The 21,830-nt window shown below is 48.2% G+C and overlaps 1 protein-coding gene across 4 annotated transcripts; it reads right to left on the bottom strand.

Moving 5' to 3' along the window:
• Positions 1-1,718: 1,718 nt before the first annotated feature.
• On the bottom strand, positions 1,719-15,567 carry ERGIC3 (ERGIC and golgi 3). 4 transcript variants are annotated; one of them, XM_023626466.2, is made up of 14 exons: positions 15,140-15,330; positions 14,933-15,003; positions 14,741-14,828; positions 14,399-14,518; positions 9,774-9,867; positions 8,721-8,886; positions 8,524-8,581; positions 4,929-4,943; positions 4,199-4,230; positions 3,242-3,338; positions 3,100-3,164; positions 2,272-2,408; positions 2,143-2,198; positions 1,719-1,946 (listed from the first exon to the last, which is right to left on the bottom strand). In XM_023626466.2, the coding sequence occupies exons 1-14, from the start codon at positions 15,225-15,227 to the stop codon at positions 1,867-1,869; spliced, it is 1,167 nt and encodes a 388-aa protein (XP_023482234.1). In that variant the 5' UTR covers positions 15,228-15,330; the 3' UTR covers positions 1,719-1,866. The 4 variants fall into 4 exon arrangements, with proteins under 4 accessions (XP_023482234.1, XP_023482232.1, XP_023482235.1 ...); XM_023626464.2 differs by having other exon boundaries at positions 9,774-9,897; positions 15,140-15,305; XM_023626467.2 differs by lacking the exon at positions 4,929-4,943 and having other exon boundaries at positions 15,140-15,567.
• Between the last annotated feature and the right edge of the window lie 6,263 nt (positions 15,568-21,830).

Raw genomic sequence — 21,830 nt, 5'->3', positions numbered from 1 at the left:
GGGGCAGAGAACAGAGACGTTCTTAGGTGACCTCAGGTGCTGGGGATTTACGGGATGAATGAATACACAGGGATGGAAGGCTGCCCACAAGGCCCTGCCACTGGGAAGAACAGGACCTGGCAAGAGGTTCTAGGGCTGAGGACCCCTGGCCACCGAGGTGCCATGCCCTCTGAGCAGCCCACCTGTTGCTCCTGCTCCTGCCAATGGCTGGGTCCCTCTCACCTAATCTATGGCCTCTGCCATTCCATGACAGCTAAACACTTCCCATACTTCATTAACTTGTTTATTCTTCACCAACCCTGAGAGTTGGCAAATCAGTTAGGACACTTAGTTGCAAGTGCTAGAAATCCCAACCCAAATTGGCATAAGCAAAAAGGGAATTTTTTGGCTCTCCTTGCTGTAATTCCCAGGGTTTGGCTAGCTGGCTTCAGGTGCACCTCGTCACAGGGGTCAAATGATGTCACAATGATTCACTAACTCTGGGCTCAGCTCTGCTGTCCTCTGGGGGCTAGCTCACTCGCAGATAGTCTCCTCTTGGAAGTGCAGGATGGCTGCAGCAACCACACGTCCTCCCATATTCACATCCAGAAGGAAAGAAAGCTTTCCTAGTCCTGACAGAGCCTGACTGGGCCGCTGTGGCCAGCGGAGTGGGATATGCTGGATGGGGCCCTTCTCTGGAGCTTAGGGTGGGACACCTACCCTCCTCCCAACCACGAGCTGACAGGGTGGACAGGGAGTTCCCAGAGGAAATTCAGGATGCCATTAACAAGTGGGAATGGTTCCTGAGTGACTAAAAAAAGAAGGCTCACTACAGCTGGCAGTATCACCTACACATTATAGATGAGACTGCTGCCCATAGCGGGATTAAATAACACGTCCAAGGTCACATGGCTAAATGATCATCACATCAGAGCTGGATCTCAGGTCTGTCTACCTCCAAGGTTTTGCTATCATTGGCCTACTTTGCTTCCTGTCCTCTCTCTGCTTCTCCCCCTACTAGTGTCTTACACTGAAACTCCCTGAGAAATGACTGGATGAACTAACCAGCTGTTAACGTCCCTGATTCCCTGGGTTGTGCAGTGTGAGGTCTCAGGGCCTGGTTCTCCACGTGTATAAAGGGCTATAATGAGAAGCCCTGACTAGGTCCAGAGCTGGAGTCTGATGCTGGCCCTGCTCCAGAATGGCCACTGCTACCTTCCCTCCCTTTTCTTCAGTTCTGTCTCCACCTTGGAGACTGCACAGGACCTGGCTAGACCCCTCTCAGCACTAGCAGCCAGCAGGGCTTGGCATGGAGCAGGGTGAGTGAACAGACGGGGATCAGGTGACTGAGCCCAGGGTGGTGGTGGGGGGCCCAGCTTTAGCCATCACTGAAGAGGTGGCAAGCCCCAGACTGCACCCAGGGCCCTACTACCACAGGCATCCGACACTCATGAGCCTGGGGGCCACGGTGGCTCCAGGAAGTTCACATGGAAAGGTCCATCTCAGCCCTGAACCCAAAAGGCCCGAAGACTGAAGCAGAGGAAGGACTAAGGACAGGGCTGTGGGGTAGACACCAGTCTGGTTTGAATAAAGCCCTATTAACCAGGGGACATCCATGTGGGGCTCCCAGAGGGCACCTGCCCCGATTTGTCAGTTCTGATTACCTTCACTAAGCAGCTGTGATGAGGGTTTGTTCCCAGGCTCCAGCCCATCCCAAGAACCACACGGAGACCAGTGAGTACTATCACAATCAATAGATTTATCAACCTGGGGCTGCGACTGACTCTCCGAGTAGGGGTTGGGTGGTGGGGAAAGAGGCTGGGAAAATGGCCACAAGCCTAAAGAGAAACAGGAGAAAGAGGGAACAACAGAGGGGGAAGGGGACAACTACGTTGTCTTCCCTAGATCAATTTTCTTCTGGATGGCTCGAGCTGAGTGGTAGATGAGCGAATCGATGAGTCCAGCCACTGGTGAGAGAGACAATGGCTGGCACTGGCCCAGTTAGGCCGTTGGCTTGACCTCCAGAACCCTGTCACCTAACTGGCCAGGCCAGTATCTCCCCTTGGCCCTGGAGGTACCCCTCTTCCCCCAATCGGGGGGCGCCCAGGCTTTACACTCCCCACCGCGCCCCCAACCCCAGATAGCCACCCTTGAGCTTCTAACCTGTGAACATGCCCCCGATGATAGCGCACACGCCCGTCAGGAAGTGCGTGAAGGACCTGGCAGAGGGGTGGGGGGTCAGCAGGCATCCCCACTCCCTGCAGGCCCAGGCCCCCCTTTCCCCACCCTCACCTGTGTTTCTCTGTCAGCTTCACCATCATGGGCGAGAGTTCATAGAGCACGAAGACTCCGGGAAGCCCCTGGTCGCCCATCAGCCCATTGGCGACCTTCTCGTGTCTGGTCACAGAGAACTGATTTGTCCTCAGCACCTGGGGTGGGAGGGAAGTCTGGGGGAGGGCAAGGTCTACGACCTGGTCCCAACCCTCCTCAGCCTGACCTCTGCTCCTGCCCCTTGTCTGTGGTGCCTTGACTGTGTGGAGGAGAAAATGAGGCCCCACGCTGGTAATGCACACTGCAAGGGGGGGGACCACCTAGACGTCCACTCTCAGCCTCACCACCCCAGCTTCCGCTCTGGTCACCAGCTCTTTACAGTTCACCAATCCTGGCTACTTTTGGTGGATACTCTCAGTGGGGTCCAGGGATGAGAAGCTACTCTCCAAGGCTGTACCATGAGCTCCTGGCAAGTCTGGGCCTGACTTCCTCTGCTTCTCAGTCCCATGCATTCTAGCAGTCTGGTGAGATGCTGCTCCACAGGCCACAGCAGAGAGGGGAGTAGGGGGCCCAGGAAGGGTTGGCCTGGCTAGCCCCCAGCCCAGGGCAGACCACAGGGCACAGTGAGGCAGACAGACAGTGGACACCAAAAGAACAGATGGAAGCAGTTTGGGCAAGTAGAAAAAGCAAGTGCTTTGAAATCCAACAGCCTGGGCCCATACTCTGGCTGTGAGGGCAAGTCACCTACCCTCTCTGAGCCTCAGCTTATCATCCATCACACAGGGATAAGAGCAGCACTCCACTTCCCAGGTTGAAGGGACTCTGATATGTGAGCTCCTGCAGACTCACCTCCCCATCTACCTTCATGTATACTGTGGGTACCACCTTCACAAAGTACTGGAACATCATGGAGGCTGCAGGGAGAAAAGAACACTGGGCATGGGTGCTGGGCAGCGCTTTGGTAGCTGGGGGCTACCTCCCAGACTGGTACCTTGGGGTGCGGTGACGTTGGTGCGGTCCAGGGGGTTCACAATGCCCGGGTAGTCCTCCCCGAATGACAGGTGCCGAATGTAGTGGGTCATGTTGATCTGTAAGCAACACCAGCACCTGGGCCTATGAGTATTTAAGGCCCCAACAGGTCCCACCCCATCCAAAGCTGTAGAGTACGGTAGCAGACAGGGTCATCGGGGTCTGGGAAGTGGTTGGGTGGAGATGCGGGCAGGAGGGACAGGCCCTGCCTGGGAGAATCTGACCGAGACGGGAACCTGCACTCCCCACCTAGGAACTCCTTCAGAGAGTCTGCAGGCTCCTGGGGCTTCGGAGTCTGAGGTTCTGGCTGTATGCATACATTAGGCAAACACAGACTGGGCAGGGACCCTGTGTGGCAGGTCTAGCTTTGCCTAGAGGTCTCAAGCCAGGGAAGCCAAAGGCTGGAGGAGCCCCAGATCTCCCAGCTCCTGCTCCTGTTCTGCTCCAGTCTATATCAAACTCAGCCACTAGAAGGATCTTTAAAAATATGCCAATCTGATTATGTCACAACCCTGGTTAAAGCAGGCAAACAGTTTCCCACTGTTCTCCAGAGAAAGACCAGACTCTTCGGCACGGCCCCTGGGTCCTGTGTCGTCTGGTCCTTGCTGATCTCTCCAGCCTCATCCATCTACACCAGCCCCGTAGTCCCTGAGAAGTGCCCCCCTCCCTCTTGACCCTGCCCAAGGCTCCCTCTGCCTGGGAAGCTCTCATCCAACTCCATCCCCCTGTCTCGAGCCTGTGCAGATCTCAGTCCAAGAGTCACTCCCAGTTATTCAGCCCTCAGACTGGATTCCCTGTCAGAATATGGTATATTTTTCTTTATCTGCTCCCCGATCCCAGGATGTCCCTACAGAGAAATGAAGGCAGCAACCAGTCTCCCACCCCCACCCACCCTCCAGGGTTTCCACCTGGTACGTACATTGTCGAGGCCGAAGCTCTGCAAGTCATGGACTAGGAGAGAAGGGAGAAGGTGTCACCAGGTGGAGCAGGACCAGCCTCCTGGCTCCCTCAGAGTCCTCGCTCAGGCCTCGTCACTCCTCTCTCTGGAGTGTGACCCGCCCGGCTCTTCTTCAACCCCTCATTCCAACCCCAGCCTGGTCCTGCTGGGGGCCAGCCAGAAAAGGCCTGCCTTGGGCCCGTGGGCGAGTCCAAGCCCTCCCCAGGGGTCTTAAGAACACAGACTCCATTTTTTCCCTGACGTGCACAGGGAGCCCTTCAAGGGCATCACTCTGGCCTTCACTTCCACCAAGGCCCTGCTTGCATCTCAGGAAACAAAACCCACTGACTTTGGTCTCTCCTTAACTAGAGGTGATGGCCAACCACTGAACCCCAAAGTGAGGTGGGACATGAGAATGTTGTCCAAGTGCTTTCCCTGACTCTTCGGCCCCTACCCTGAGAGCCCCCCAAAGGAAATCCATGGGTGCCCTGTACCATCCGTTCCAGAACAAGTTCTTCCAGCCTTCTAACCCTGATCTCTCCTGCTGCAAGGAAGCGCATCTCAAAGATACGTCCCAGTGCTTTTTATAGCCACCCAGCAGCCAGGCCAGAGAAGGCCCCAACCCCAGGCCTATCCAAACCTCCCCCTATCCTGGGAGAGGAGGCTGCCCCAGAAGTGGGGGCTTGGCCTCCCTAAGGGCAGGGCCACTTACTCTCCACAGCATGTACTGCAGCATGGGGGAGGGAGGGAGAGAGAGGGAAGGAAGAGAAAAAAGATTCAGAACTTCACAATGAGAACTACAGAGCAAGATACACGCAGAAGGGAAGACTGGAATATTCCTGCCTCAGCAGCAGGGTGGGCACTCAACTAACAAGCTTCCTCCTGGTCCCGTCCCCAAGGGAGCCCTTTCCCGGCCAGGGAAGAGTGCAAATGGTCTTGGAGGCAGAAGTATGGTGGCCTAGAAAGAACAAAAGACGCAGAGTCCAAAGAGCCACTTTCCTAGCTATGTGACCTTGGGCAAATCACTTGTCCTCTCTGGGCCTCAGTGACTTCCTCTGCAAAGGGCTGTCCTGAGGACCAGGTAGGATCTAAGATGGAAAGATAGAAAAGTACTTGGTAAACTTTACAAGCTTCCCTCCTCCCCCACCAAATCAACAAGGGTGTCAAGAACTTGCTCCCTGGCCTTCACCTCCGCCAGATCTCTAGACTCGAGCAACTGTAGCTTTGTGTTTTGAACATCCATCCAGGGTACAGAGCACCTTTGCCCTGGCTTCCTGACTTCCTGACTCTGACAACAGCCCAGGCGGAGAAGCAGAGATGCTGCAGCCGCCTCCCGGCACCACCTCCTACTAAGTGCCTACAGATCCTATGCTGACAGCTTGACACTAACTGCTTTGCCACAATCCCAGTGAGACCACCAGCCCCCTCCAGAGTAAAGACGGGGCTCCAGACTCACCTCCCTGCCCCTCCCCAACATTCAGCCTCACCACTACAAACTGCCTTAAAGACCAGCAGGACTCTCTCCACTGGCCCTGTTACTCTTGCTTACCTTAGTCCCTGGGCAGCTCAGGACTGCAAGGCCATCTCTCATCTCCTGGACTCTTGTCACAATGTGGCTTGGGACAACCCCTAATATGATCTCGACTCCCGTCCCTCCCAGATCCTTCTAGGGGGCCCTGTTACTAATCAGCAAAACCCCTATATCTTCAACCTCTAAACATTCTCCTTACCTCTTGCCCCACCCACAGCCTGGCTCTTCCTTGAAGGTACTATTTTCCTTACAGCCCCCCAAGTGGTGTGGTATTTCTCTCCCACCCCTGTCCTCCTCCTTGTTCTGTAATGCCACTTCAAGATCACTGTCCCTCGATCTTCCCTAAAAATTCCAAGCTTTGCAGCTCACAGCAAACTGTACTACCAACTATCCCTACTTGTTTTAACCACTTAGAGATCCACACACAGGTCATCTGCCCATGCCGTTTCTCAAGGATTCTAGCCACCACTGGCCATGACCCTCTCTTATACAACCTGGTCACAATTCCTGGTGATTTCCAGATCACCCGGCTGCCAACTGACCTGCACCCACACCGTCTGCCTTTCCCCCTGTTGCCAAGTTGGGGCTTTCTACACTTCTAAGGCACCAGATTCTTCTTTTTCCTTCTCAAGGACTTCACTCCAGTAATTGTTGCTCTCATCTCTGGACCATCACTTCTGCTCTCTTTAGTAGGTAATTTCCAACAGCATATTAACATTCTGCTACATCATACATCTTACAAAACCCTCCCTTGACTCCACATTTTCCTCCAGCTACAGCCCACTCTCTCCTCCCTTTAGGGCAAACTCCACAAATCAGCTGTCCACACTCACTGGCTCCAATTCCGCTCCCATTCCCTCCTGAACCCACTCTATGGGTGCTCCCAGCACTCCACCCAAACTGCTGTCAAGGTCAAAATGACCACTGCCATGTTATACACCCAGTGGGCAATTCTTACTCCACATCCAGAAGCTCTGATGTGGCTCTGGAAACACGTCCGTCCCTTGGCTTTCAGGACACTACTCTCTTGGTTTGCACTGCATTTCTTACCAGTCTCCTCTGTAGCTTCCTCCTGATGCCCTTGTGCTCTAATGTAGGAGGCCCAGCGCTCAGTCCTGCGAGCTCTCCTCTTCTCCATCCACTCTCCCCTCTAGGGCGATTTCATCCAGTCCCATGGTTTTAAATATGCTGATGACTCCAACATTTCTATTTCCAGGCCAGACCTCTCCCCTGAACTCCAGACTTGAATAGCCAACTGCTCACTTGACATCTGGGGTGTCCAAAAGGATACCCAAATCCCACTGGTCTGAACATGTCAAAAGCTGCATACCTGCTCTACACCTCCCAACTCCAAATGTCTAAACCTATTCCTCTGAGTCTTGCCCCTTCACTAAAGGGTAACTTCATTCTTCTTGCTACTCAGGTACAAAACTTTGCAGTCATTCCTGACTCCTCTTTCCTTTACCCCTCACATCCATCAGCAACTCTTCTCAGCCCCACTGTCAAAATATACACAATCGCTTCCTACCACCTCCACCACCAGTCTGGCCTAGCACCCAACATGCCATGCCTGGACTGACCACTGCAATAGCCTCCTAACTGGCCCCTCTGGTTCTGTCCTTTCCCCCTAAGTCTTCCCCACAGAGCAGAGCACTGCTTACCTTTTCAAAGTTAAGTCAGCTCATATACCACTTCTTCAGAGCCTCACACTGACTGCCCGTGTCATGCAGAATGAAAGCCCAATACCCTACAGTGCTCTTCCAGCCCCACATGACACGGCCCCATTACCTCTCTCACCTTATTTCTAACCACTGCTCTGCTCACTCTGCTCCGGCCACCCTAACTTTCTTACTGTACCCTGAACTCACCAAGCACATTCTCAGCGTACGGATCTGCATTTACTATTTACTCTGCTTGAAACACTCCCCCGGCCCCCACATCCAGACCCCAGACATTCTTCAGGTCTTTACTCAAATGTCACCCCATCAGAGTCTTTTCCTGACCCGCTTATATAAAATAGCACACACATACCATCTCATCTCACCCTAGGCCCTTGCCTCTGTCATCTTTATCTTGCTTTTTTTGGGTTCATATTAGTTAATAGCATCTGATATACCATATATTTTACATACTTGTGTATTGTCTGCTTCTTTACTAGAATGTTCTGAGGGCAGGGACTTTGTTTTGTTCACTGCTGTATCCTTAGCACCTAGACTAGCAAGTGGCACATGGCAGGGAATTACTAAATATCTACTGAATACATGAATTAATAAGTGAATGAGAATAAACCTCATTTATTCATCCCTGTGAACACCCTTGTGAAGGAGGTACTAGTATCTTCAGCCCCATTTTCCAGAAGAAACTGAGTAGGGCTCACTACTTCCCAAATATGACATAACCCAGGAGCGGCAGAACCTGTGTTCCACCCCAGCTCTGCTTCCCCCAAAGCTGCCCACACAGGTCATCTGATATTGGGCGCTACCTTTTAAACAGTGCCTACCAGCAGCCGGGCTCTGTGCTATAATCTGTAACCTGCACAAACACCCGAGGAGATAAGTACCATCCCTATTTTATAAAGTAGGAAACTAAAGATCAAAAAGGTTAAGAAACTTTTTGGCTCCTCAGCCTGTGCTCTCAACTCTTGTACCTAACTGCTGCCCTGCAATGAGGGTCTGCTCTGGGCCAAGACAAAGGAACATCAGGCAGGTGAGGGGACACTCAAACTCGCCAAGGTGTCCAAGGTCTAATCCTCCCCGGCTGATGCAGGATCACTCACCGTGCACGTGGGACTGCTGGAAGCTCTTCCCGGGGGCAAAGTGGAAGTTTCCGGCCACCTGTAGGGGATATTCCCTCTAATTCTCCAGCCGTTTCCTCCCTTCGCCTCCTGAGGGCCTGACTGGACCCTCGATTCACAGTGGCGTAGGGCCAACCCACAGCCCAGCTGGCCCTGCCCTGCCTAGGTCCCTCCTGTACCTTGTTGACTTCCAAGAAGCCATACACCTGGCAGCCTTCATTTTTCTGTTCCTGCATCTTCTGGCTGAAGCCCTCTCGCCGGCACTGCTCAATAGTGTCTGGATTCTTGAAGGCCCAGCCTCGACGGCGGTATGCCTCCCGCACGTCCTCACAGGTGTTACAGCACCTGTAGGAGAGGCGGTGCGGTGTGAGAGGGTCAAAGAGGCATGAAAACAGTGCTGGCACCTTGAGAAATAAAGCATGAGCAGTTGTGCCCACTAATGAAGGCTCCGTCAGCCTCATCCCTGACCACTAAATGTCCTCGAAGTGTGTCTCCTCGGCAGGAGTGGGACTGTGAAAAATACATATTCCCGTTCTGTTTGGGATGATGACAAGTTCTGGAACAGATAGTGGTGATGGCTGCACAATGCTATGAATATAGTTAATGCCACTGAATTATACACTTGAAAATGGTTAAAATGGTAAATTTTATGTCACATATATTTTACCACAATAAAAAAATTTATGATATATATATTTTAAAAATTTACATATTTATTTACATATATATAAAGATATATATATTAAAAAATGTATATATATAAAAATATATATCCCTAGGCCCCACCCCAGTCCTGCGGAATCAGCCTCTCAGGGGTCAGGGCCTGGGAAATACAGCAGCAGTTGCCACACATCAAGGGCCTAATAACCTGGCTGGGCCTTCCACCTCAGAGCTTCACACACGGTATACATTTAATCCTTACGTGACTCTTACCAGAAAGGTGTTATTACCACCCTCCTTCACAAGAGAGATTACGTGCTTTGGCCCAAAGTCACGTGGCTGGAACCCAGGCAGCTGGACTCCAGAGACCACCTCTGAACCAGAGCAGGGAGCACTTTAGCCTTATCCCCAGGTCAGGGCCTGGGCACAGAGCCTCAGATGCTTACACCAGGATCAGTGATCAAGGTACACACTCCATCTCCTCTAAATTCTTGGTCTGACCTCCCCGTCAGAGTCCCACAGAGGTCAGGATGAGCCCTGGTGCTCCCTCCCGCCCCCAGGGTCCAGCTCACTTGATGTCTTCTGTCTCAGCACCATAGCAGCTCTCACAGCGATCAGGGTCCAGGGAGTCAGGGTCAAACACCTTCACCTCGACTTTCCCGAGCTCTAAGGGGAGGGCAGAGGCAGCGCCATCAGCTGGGGGCAGACACAGTGAAAGCACAAGCCCTTTGGCTATGGCTTGGGAATAATAAAAGTTATAACAATAGTTAATATTTATGTAGTGCATACTATGTGTTGGGCAACAAATGCTTCTACACATATATTTCTTTTAATAAAAGTAATAGTAATAAAACAATAACAGTGAATACTAAGTATTAGCTGAGTATAGGTCGCTGTACTTTACATCTATCGTCTCTTCATCCCCACAGTGACTCTAGGAAGGAGGAGGTTATGATCCCTGCCACACTTGAGAAGAAGCTGAGGCTCAGAGATGAGAAGTAACTTTGCTCAATGCAACACAGTAAGCGGCAGATTTCAGCTCTCATCCTAAAGCTTATGCCCTTGACCACTTCACCAGGGTGCTTCTCGGACCTCTGTCTCGGCACTCGGCTCCCTGACTCTCTCTAACTACTCCATCATAACTGGTGATTACAATATTCAATACCCTGACCTCCTGTCCTCCAATAATCTTTTAATTTTGTCATACACCTCAGCTGTCCATTATGTGCTCATACCTAGACCTTATCATTACCAATTATGGCAAACTTTCCATAATTCAATTTCAATTATCCCAGTCTTCAACTATGTAGCCTTATTTTTCCAGTTCACTATCTCTGGAACCCAGGATCCACCAATTATTTAAAACCACTGACACTATCACCCCTTCATGTCCTTAATTCCCTTCTTATTAGAATTCCATGGTCCAAACAGGGAATGACAGTCTCTTCAATAAATGGTGTTGGCAAAACTGGATATTCACATGCAAAAGAATGAAACTGGACCCCTATCTTACACCACTCACAAAAATTAACTCAAAATGGATTAAAGACTTAAATGTAAGATCTGATACCATAAAACCATACAGAAGAAAACAGAGGGAAAGAGCTCCCTGACATTGGTTTTGGCAATAATTTCTTGGATATGACACCAAAAGCACAGGCAATAAAAGCAAAAATAAACACCTGACACTACACCAAAATAAAAAGCTTCTGCGCAGCAAAGGAAACAAAATGAAAAGGCACCTACAAAATGGGAGAAAATATATATGCAAATAATATATCTGATAAGGGATTAATATCTAAAATACATAAGGAACTCATATAACTCAATAGCAAAAGGACAAATAATCCAATTAAAAATGGGCAAATGACCTGAATAGACATTTTTCAAAAGAAAACATACAAATGGCCAACAGGTGCATGAAAAGGTGCTCAACATCACTAATCATCAGGGAAATGCAAATCAAAACCATGAGATATCACTTCACACCTGTCAGAATGGCTATCATCCAAAAAATAAATAAAAACGAGATAAATATTGGTGAGGATATAAAGAAAAGCGAAATCTTCTGTACTGTTGGTGGGAATGTAAATTGGTACAGCCACTATGGAAAACAGCATGGAAGTGCCTCAAAAAATTAAAAATAGAACTACCATATGTTCCAGCAATCCCACTTCTGGATATATATTAAAAAATAAATAAAAATCAGTATCTCAAAGAGATATCTGTAGTCCCATGTTCATTGCAGTATTATTTACAACAGCCAAGACATGGAAACAACCTAAGTGCCTATCAACAGATAAAGAAAATGTGGAATATATATATAAAATTCTATAATGGAATATTATCAAGCTATTAAAAAAGGAAATCCTGCCATTTGAAACAATATGTATAAACTTTGAGAACACTACGCTAAGTGAAATAAGTCAGACAGATAAAGACATATACTGTATGACCTCACTTATACGCGGAAACAAAAGCTGAACTCATAGAAACACAGGTATTTTGGTGGCTGCCAGGGGTTAGGGGAAATGGAGAGATGTTTGTCAAGGGCACAAACTTTCAGCTATCAGATCAGTAAGTTCTGGGGTTCTAATGTATAGCATGGTCACGATAGTTACCAATACTGTATTGGGAACCTGAAAGTTGCTAAGGGAGTAGATCTTAACTGTTCTTACCATACACACAAAAAAGGTAACCACGTGAGGTGATGGACGTGTTAGCCAACCTTACTGTGGTAATCATCTTACAAGGCATATGTAGATCAAATCATCACGTTGTACACCTTAAATTCACACAATGCTATATTTTAATTCTATCTCAATAAAACTGGAAAATAAATTCTATGGTCCATTGGTGTAATTACTCTCTTGCACATATCCACAACTTACTTGTTCCTCTCTCCCTTCATTGTACCAGCCTAGCAAAACCCAAACCCTAGTTAAACTCAGCTCTCTGTGCCTACTTCTTGACTGTGCCTAAAGACTGCCTGGCAATCCTACTTCATTTCACTAACTGGTTCATTCTCCCATTCCTTGAGATGACTAAGTTACAGCTTTTCCTCTCATCTCAGGCTTCCACTTTCTTCACTCTTAACTAATGATCTTGCTTCCAATTTCCACTAAGAGAAGCAAAAGAATCTCACTTAATCTTGGCACCAAACCCACCCCTTCTCCCACACTCTCCTCCAGCCCACCCCACTTCTCTGCTCTCTCTTACAGCCAAACTCCTGGAACGGTCATCAATACTTGACATCTCCACTTGCTCTTCTGCTCTTTGGCCAGATTTTCATCCCCAACAATATCCAAACTATTCCTTTGAAAGTCTCCAATGACCTCTGTGTTGCCAACTGCAATGGTCAACTCTCAGTTCTCATTTTACTGGACGATCAGTAGCTTCTGACACAGTTGCTCACTCTCTCTTCTTGAAACTCTTCCTCCACTTGGCTTTTGGTACATCTCTTGGTTCTCTTCCACCTTAATGGCTAATCCCTCTCAATCTTCCTTCCTGGAACCTCATTTCCTGACTTCTAAATATTGGAGGGGCCCAGGGTATAGTCCCTAGACGTCTCTTCTATCTATATTCACTCCCTAGGTTTTCTCATTTAGACCAGTGGCTTTAAATCCCACTAAGCTGATAACTCCTACATTTATTTCTCCAGCCCTTCTCCAAAGCCTAGACTGGTACATCTGCCTCCTTAACATTACTAGGGTATAAAATGGGCATCCCAAATTTAACATGTCTCAAATCTGCAATCTGCGCCCAAATCCTGATCCTCCCCTGTGGGACCAGTCTCCAAGATGTCCCCAATGATCCCCATCTCCTGGTATTCACATCCTTATGTAGACCCCCTCCCATAATGAATAAAATTGATCTGTATAACCACTAGTATATTGTAGAAATGATGGTGTGCAATTTCTAAGGCTAGGTCACAAAAGAAGTTGTGGTTTCCACTTTGCTCTCTCCTGGATCACTTGCACATGGGGAAGCCAGCTGCCACGCTGTGAGGACACTCAAGCAGCCCTACTGAAAGGCCCATGTGGCAAAGGCACTGGGGCATCTTGCCAACAGCCATCTGTGTGAGCCCTCTTAGAAGCAGATCTCCCAACCCCAGGCAAGCCTTCATACGACCGCAGCCCCAGCCAACAGCCTGACTGCAACCTCATGAGACATCCTAAGCCAGAAGCACCCAACGAAGCCACTCGAACTCCTGACCCACAGAAACTGAAACAGCAAACTGATGTATTAAGCCATTAACTTCTGGGGTAATTTGTTACATAGTAGTGGATATATAATATTTCCCCACCTCTCTCACACAAAAATCCTCTTCTTCTCTGGTCATCTCCATCACAAGTCATTCATGTGCTCGGACCAAAAGCCTTGGAATCAACCTTGACTCTGCTCTCTTCCACCCTACATCCAACCCTACAGCAAATTCTGTTGGTTTTCCTGGTGTTCCACATACATTTATTGAACAAACGAATGATAAAGCTCACCAACAGAGCAATCCCTAAGGTGTGAAAAATCGTAGTTTGAGAAGGGTTTTGTTACAGTGAGAAACTGAGTTAATGGAGGACATGGGAGGCTGCCTGGAGAGAGGAAAGGAAGCTAAAAGTGAACAGATACTCTGTACCAGGCATTGTACACATATTACTTTACTTGATCCTACAATTCCATGTAGTGAGTACTAGTGTTTATCATCATTTAGAGCTGAGGTCACAGATGCAAGAGACAAAGCTACATCTGAATTCAGGCAATCTAACTCAAGAACATAAACTCTTAACCTTAAGCCACTCTGCATTCTAAAGGGGAGGAGCATTAAGGGCTGAATTCAGCCAATGGGATGAGGAAACAAACACCCAGAGATGCTTGAGTCCATCTAGAGGAGTTCTGCCAAGGGAACCGTACATAGGACCCATCGTCAAACTTCTGTTACTCAAATCAAAATAGGCAGGGATAGGGACCTCTGAGAATGATAGCCAGGTAGAGTACTCGACTCAATATATAGAGGCTAGAAGCCTGGATTTCAGCCCATTCTGATTCATAATAGTTTGGGGACCCTAGGCAAGCTACTTGACTTCTCTGGGTCCTAGCTGCTTCATTTGTCACTGGGCTGGCCACAGCCCACTTGCCAGAAGGTAGGGCTTGGACATGTTCAGCTCTGGGATCTGAGATCTGGCCCCCTCCCTTCAGTTACCATGACGCTCAGCCTCTGAGCTCACGGGGATGCCATCCTTATCCAGTCGCTGCTTGAACAGGTTGTGTTCCACATCCAGCTGCTGCTCCCCCGCCACATCCATGGCATCGATGCTCAGATCTGGAAGCAGGAAGTCAGGGTGAGGTACTGGGATCCTAGGGTCAAAGGAATCTGTGCGTTTGGAGGGTTAAGGGGATACTCGGCCTGTCTTGGGGCAGCAGTGGATTAGGGGAAGGAGGTTGTCCTGGGGTCCAGTCTGGAACCTAAGACTGCAGGTGTGAATCTGGAAGCCCACCTGAGAACCCTGAGACTTAGAATTCCCACCCACGGTGAAGTACTCACAGGCACAAGGCATGTGCGGAAAAAATACATCGATGTTGATCTTCAGTTTATCTCCCCGTGACTTGTCCACGTAGAGCTCAGGGTGCACCTGGGGCAGCATTACCTCAGTAAGATTTGGTCCCATGCCTCTCCTATCCCACTCCCACCCGTAGAAGGCCAAGCCCCGCCCACGCACTAGGCCCCGCCCCTTACCTCAGTGGTGAGATAATACTGCAGCTCGGACAGGAACAGTAGCAGCATAAGAAGGCCACTGACAATAGTCACTGCAGGGCAGGGAGCGAGGGTCAGAATGGCCTCGGTTCCGCTCCCTCAGCCCCCGGCAGGCCGGCAGGGTCCAGGCGCCTCGGCCAAGGTCTAGGACCCCCCTCTCCCCATGACCCGGGCCCCGCCGCGGCCTACCGGTGGCGCCCCCGCAGGTCTTGACCCGGAAGTCCTCCAGAGTCTTAGGGTAGGCATCGAACTGCTTCAGCTTCCCCAGAGCCTCCATGGGGACCAGCCGGAAAGGGGACGCAACCGGCCGGCCCCTGCAACCTACCGCTTCCGGCCTGGAGCTTGAGCCACGCCCCCATCTCTTCCCGCACGCATGCGCGTCGGCGCGCGCGTCTGGCCCCACCCTCACCCGAGTTCTCGCTCGCGCCGCCCCGCCCGCGGCGTTGCCGGCTGTGTAGACGCCGCCAGCGGGGAAGAGCTCCTGCGGTTAGGGAGTCATGTGTGAACCAGGGCGAGCGGAGGAGGGCTCCTCGGGGTAGACACAGTAATAACAGGCTTCGCTTGCCTTGCGCTTGGAACTGCACCGAGAGTTTCACATCAGACTCCCGGAATTTCCTGGAACAATGGTTGTCAAAGTGTCGCCAATCAGCAGCCTCGTTGTCCCCTGGGCACTGGTTAGAAATGCAAATTATCGGGTCCCGCCACAGACCTGCTGCATCAGAGACTCTAGGAGTGACTCCCAAGTAATTCCGTGCAGTAACAGTTTGGGAATCACCGCTGTAGAAAGTAGGTGTGACTTTTATCTCTAAGTAACTTGTCCTGGATCACAGCCAATTAAAGTCAGGGACTGATTCCAAACCTATTTATTCTGCACTTGAAAGTACTCTGGGAGCCAGGGCCTTTGGGCTTGGTTTTACTCAAACAGCCTCTCAATGCTTCTGGTGAGCATGGCTCCTGGAGGTGCAGGGCTCAAATCATTTCAATGAGGGAAGACCAGAACTTTGATAAGAGGTGTCACAGGAGACTGGGAGAGTCTGTAGGAAAAAGTGACTGACACGCTAGGTGAGGGAACGCATCCGGGAAGAGGAAGAGGGACACTGGAGCCCGGTGCCTTGTGGCAGTCTGACTCAAGAGAAGCTGAGCAATGCCAGAGTCCCCCTTCTGCTCTCAGGCTGCATTTTGCTGGGGAAAGAGAGAAAGGACTAACTTGTATTAACTGAAAACCGACAATATGCCCACTGCTGTAAGCCATTCTACTGTCAGAACAACCCTGGGAGGTAGGTGCTATTTCAAACCCCATCTTTTAGACGAGGACACTGAGAGGTGAATTGACTTAGCGCAAGGTTAGACGGGTGGTTAATGGGGCAAAGCTGGGGTTGAAGGCCTGGTTTTGCTAGCTCCAGAGCCGAGCTCCACTGGTCACACATCAGCTACCACTAGCAAGTGTGAGAGGTACCTATTCTCGGGTGGATGCCCAGGGACAACGTTAGCAGAAACTGTCCTCTCCTCCGGCCTGTGCCCATTTGGTGCCCATCCATGTTTGACTTCCAAAGCCACCCTCCTCAGTGGGGCTCCAGGCTAAATGACTCACTCCTTCACTCCTTCAAGACTTATTTATGGAGCTCTTCCTGTTTCCCAGGTCTCCCCTGGGTTATGGGAATACCATCGTGAATAAGACAGATCTTCATGTCTACCCTCAAGGAACTTTCAGTATGAGGTAGAGAGAAGTAAGCAAACTATATATATATATAAATACCACTTAAAAGTGGTTAGGATCGGGTCGGCTCGGTGGTGCAGTGGTTAAGTTTGCACATTGCGCTTCAGCGGCCCCGGGGCTCGCCGGCCTGGATCCTGGGCACGGACATGGCACCGCCTGGCACACCATGCTGTGGTAGGCATCCCACATAAAATAGAGGAAGATGGGCATGGATGTTAGCTCAGGGCCAGGCTTCCTCAGCAAAAAGAGGAGGACTGGCAGTAGTTAGCTCAGGGCTAATCTTCCTCAAAAAAAAAAAAGGTTAAGATGGTAAAATTTTACCACAATAAAAAAATTGAAAAAACCAAATAGTGATAAAGTAAATAATAATTAAAAAGCTTGTAAACCTTGTACTGTGAAGGGAATAAACAGGGAATTGTAACAGGGACAACAGGGGTCGGGGCTTTCTGTTTTAGGAATTCCAGAATTAGATAGTGCTTCCCTTTTTGGAATTCTTTTAGGTGGCTGTGACGCACAAGTCACAGGAGACCAAGACACTGACTAGTTAGAGACTTCATTCCTCACAATATCAGGTTTCACCCTAATGCTTCAGCCCTCTCCTTCAAGGTGGGATCCTTCAACCTTTGAAGCAGGTGGGCCCTGCACAGGGGTGGCTCACTGTACATGGGGCCACCAGAAGAAGGGGGTCGCTGGTCGCCTGTAGCTGTAGCCTACAAACCCACCCAGACAAGAGGAAGGTTTCAGGCCCTTTCATTGGTTCATTCTGCCCAATCACAGCCTTCTTTCACCTTATTTTCACACTGATAAATGAACTTTTCCTAAATTGTTAAAGAAATAAATATATTTGCAGATGTTGCATATTCTCCTTCTCCAGTGAAGAGGGACTGTCTTTCTCTTGGGATAAATACAGAGATCCCAAAGTATCTGGGTTGAAAACAATAGTCATATTATAGGCTCTTGATTAATACCAGCCCTGACATCGGTTCCCCTATGTTGAACCCAGCATATACGGGGTTAGAACCAAAAGCACACATCCCTGTTCCCTGCTTCTTTAGTTACACTCATATGTAGATATTTGTTTCTTTACCTCTGACTCCCTGAGCTTTACAAGCAAATAAAAGTTACAAATTGTTAAAAGCCCAGATGGCCTCTGCTGGGCTCCCACGAAAGTTGTAACTAAACACGAGTCCTTGAAGCCTATTATAGGAAACCTAGTGTCCAGAGAATGTCAAGAAACTGAAGCTTCCGGTGCCCAACTCCTCGGCTTCCTGGCACCAGAGTCCACCACGGAGACAAACAGCCAAGGACACCCATCTGTGGATTCTCTTATCTCTCCCTGCAAGTAGCCTCACAAGGCCAAATGCAGACTGACAAAAACACTGGCCAACAAGGATACATGCTCCCCTCTCTACAAAAAGCCACAAGCCACGTTCCCAACCTTTAAAAACCCCTACCTGCTTCCTAATGAGGAGCTAGCAATTTTTAAGGCACCAGCTATTGCTTTGCTCTCTCTGCCTGGCAAAGAAACTAAAGCCTTTCCTTTCCACTCAAGACTCTGTTCTCATTATTTGGATTGGCATCGCTTTCAGAGACCAAACTTTTGGTAAGAGTCACAGTGTAGAAATCCCACTGCTTCCCCTGAGAAGGAAGAATCACAACACAACTCTGTCTGGAGGGTCTCAGGGCCCAATTAGGAGAGCTTCTTGGGCACTTCAGTAATACAGGGGTCAGGGAAGGAACCCCAAAATTAGTGTCATTTAAAATGACACTTGAATAAAGGGAAGGAACCAGGGAGGCGAAGTGCTGAGGGTAGGAGTGGGAGGAAGTAATGTGTTCCAGGAAGAGGAACTGCAAGTGCAAAGGTCCTGGGGTGAGGTGGAACTTGGAAAGTTCTAGGAACAGGAAAAATCCAGAATAGCTGGAAAATGTTTGAGATGAGTCAGGATTTGGGATTTTATTCTGAGTGCAATGGGATGCCATTTTAAGGATTCAAGCAGGAAATAAATTTAAGATCATGTCAGTTGCTGGGTGAAGAGTGGATGGAACAGAACAGGAGATATAAGCTAAGAAGCTATTGCAGGCTGTGGAAAGAAAACATTATAAGCCCCTCTTTAGAAAGCAAAATAGAGTTAGACTATGAGCTTCCATTTTAGTAAAGGAATCCATTTTTCTCTGTAAAATAGCTTGCTAGCAGGATCTGTTAAGCTAAGGCAGTGGTTCTCAAAGTGTGGTCCTGGGACCAGCAGCATTGGCATCACCTGGGAACTTGTTAGAAGTGCACATCCTCAGGCCCCACCCAGAAAAACTGAATCAGAACCTCTGGGAATAAGGCTCAGCATTCTGTATGTTTATTAAGCTTTCCAGGTGATTCTGATGCATACTCATGTTTGAGAAGCACTGAGCTAAGAAAACAGTCTCAGGCAAATGCTTTTTTTTTTTTAGCTGGGGAAGATTCACCTGAGCTAACATCCTTTGCCAATCTTCTTCTTTTTCTTTTTGTGTGTGAGCCACCTCCACAGCACAGCCACTGACAGACAAGTGGTGTAGGTCTGCAGAGTAGGTTCCCAGGTAGGGAACCGAACCCAGCCCGCTGAAGTGGAGTGTCCTGAACTTAACAACTAGGCCACCAGGGCTAGCCCTCTCAGGCAAATACGTTTTATTTGCCCTATCATGCAATCCACGTAAGGAAGAACCTTCTTTTAGTATTTGTAGAACATTATTTAAATAATTACGTGTCATAAAACAATGCCCAATGGGAAAATTAATGATAAAAGTCTAGCTCCAGCAATATGCAGACTTAATCCTGGAAACCTTCCTGCTGTAAACCATCTTGAAAGACTGAATAGCAAGTATCCCTTTGAACATATAGCTGACTCATGAAAAAATAAGAGAAATTCTCAGGGGGTAAAAGTGAAAAAGTTGAAAAAAGCAGTAAACTTGTGAGCTGACTTTGTGGCTCTTGAGTTGGGACAGGGAGCAGTGGCTAATGGGGCTGGTGTGTCAGTAATCTACAGCCTCCTTTCTTTTTTTCGCACATAATAATTCATATTAACATAAACATTTACGGTTTACAAAGCTCTTTCATGGACGTTGTTCTTGTACGTCGGAGAGTAATATGTGTTGGGAACTGCAATTTGGTAGGATGCTACATAATTTAGGAAGGCTTTTGGAAGAAGTGACTTTTTTATTGGAATGAAATAGATGGGAAGAAAATGGTGTCATAAAGTATTTTTTTAATCAGCGTAGCCTGCGCTCCTCCGTGACCACATTGTACTTGCTTTATAATCACTGTCAAACTAGATGGGGATGTCTTCTTGGGATGTTGGATATTAATACCTATATAGGAGAGGAATTGCTACCTTGAGGCCTCAATAAAAAGATGGGATTTTGACAGAGCTAGACCTGTATGAAAAGGGTAGGTGAGAAAAAAATTATCCACCTGTACAGGGAAGAGAAAGAGAATGCTTGAGACTCTCTCAACTTGTGTCCTTGATGAGAAGACAAAAGCATACAAATAAAACGTTGCTGCGACATTGTAATCACAGGCCTGTGCTCACGTAAGTTTGGGGTTTGGATTTATATTCTCTGCTTGGTCTGGAAGCTCTGAATTGGAGAAATTACCATAAAATTGAGGGTGCCCCGCAGAAGCAAACATGAAACCTCTCTGAGGGAACACACCTCAGTTTAAGCCACCTAGCATTCTCAAGGATAAAACCCTGCCGAAGATGAGCGCCTGATCTAATGTTGCAAGAAACACAACAAAGTCCGTCTGGAGCAAGAGTCAAAAGACACCATCATCAACATAATTAGACTCTCATGGCCTTGAGAGAACGGAATTTTCAGATAAAAACTATATGTTCAGAATGATTAAAGACATTTAGGAAACAATAAAAGTATAAAGATGATAGCAAACCAGGAAGACTTGAAAATAAATTTAAAAGAATTTCTAGAAATGAAAAATATGGTAATTTAAGTTCAAAAATCAGTGGAAGGGTTAAACAGCCCATTAGACACAGTTAAGGAGAGAAATACTGAACAGAAAGAGGTGAAAAAATTACCCAGGATGAGGTATAGAAGAATAAGATCATAGATATAAAAGAGAGGTTCAGAATGAAGAAATCTAACATAGGACTAATAGGAGTTCTAGTAGGAGCGTTAGTGAAAATGAGGGAGAGGCAACATTTGAAAGATAAGGCTGCGAATGAGCCAAAATTGATGAAAGTCATGAGTTCTCATATTCAGCAAGCCTGAATCTATTCAAACAGAATAAATAAACATACATCCACACCTAGACATCAGAACACCAAAAACAAAGAAAATGTTAAGACCGGAAAAAAAAAAAAGGAAAGTAGCTACGTGAATGTCATTATATTATTCACTCCAGTGTTAATTGTAGTATTCACTATAGTGTCCTTCAAATATTTTATGATAATAAGAGAAAAAAATTAACCACCATTCAAGAGTATATTGGTTAAGGGATGGGGCTTCCAGAATGACTCAATGAGCTCAGCAAATCCTCTCCTTAAAAAGCAATGATAAAACTGTACAGAATTGTCATAATCACTTCAGGGCTCTAGAAATTAATCAAAGGCATACATCAAATTGAGAAGCATTTATTTAAGAAAAACTACCAAACCTCCGTCAAGACAATGACATTTCATGGCATTTTAGCCAGTGGCTGCTCCCATCTTCCCCACCCCAAGTCTGTGCTTTAGTCCTACTAGCGGGAGGAAGTTTGTGAGGATTAGGAGCTGTGCCCTTGGACGGGCTTGTTTTAATTTGGAGCAGAGATTGTAAAACTCTCACCCATGGACATTGCTGAAAACAATAGCAATCTAGGGGCAAATAATCAAGGAAAATCAAAATTGTGGCTAGCCTGAGGTCATGATACTGGTTGGGACAAGCAAAAGGCTGGCAAACCAGCCAGAAGTTTAACAGAGAGATCTGGCAACAAGATAGCTATAGTGGGCCTTGATAAGTTTTCACACGTCCCTGGTGGTCTGGAAGGCTGCCCACTTGCACAAGCCTGTACGCAAGCTCAGGAGAGATCTGAGAGGGTCTTAGACATGGAGTTATCTCTGGCCGAATGCGAGGCCCCAAGCATGCAGAAAGTAAAAGCTGAGCGAACTTGTGGCAAACTGCTTGAATTTTCAATGTGTCCCC

Source organism: Equus caballus, chromosome 22 (assembly GCF_041296265.1).
Source record: "Equus caballus isolate H_3958 breed thoroughbred chromosome 22, TB-T2T, whole genome shotgun sequence".
Taxonomy (NCBI): Eukaryota; Metazoa; Chordata; class Mammalia; order Perissodactyla; family Equidae; genus Equus; species Equus caballus.
The sequence above is the reverse complement of the archived record's forward strand: the minus strand, read 5'-3'. Positions and strand labels throughout refer to the sequence as shown.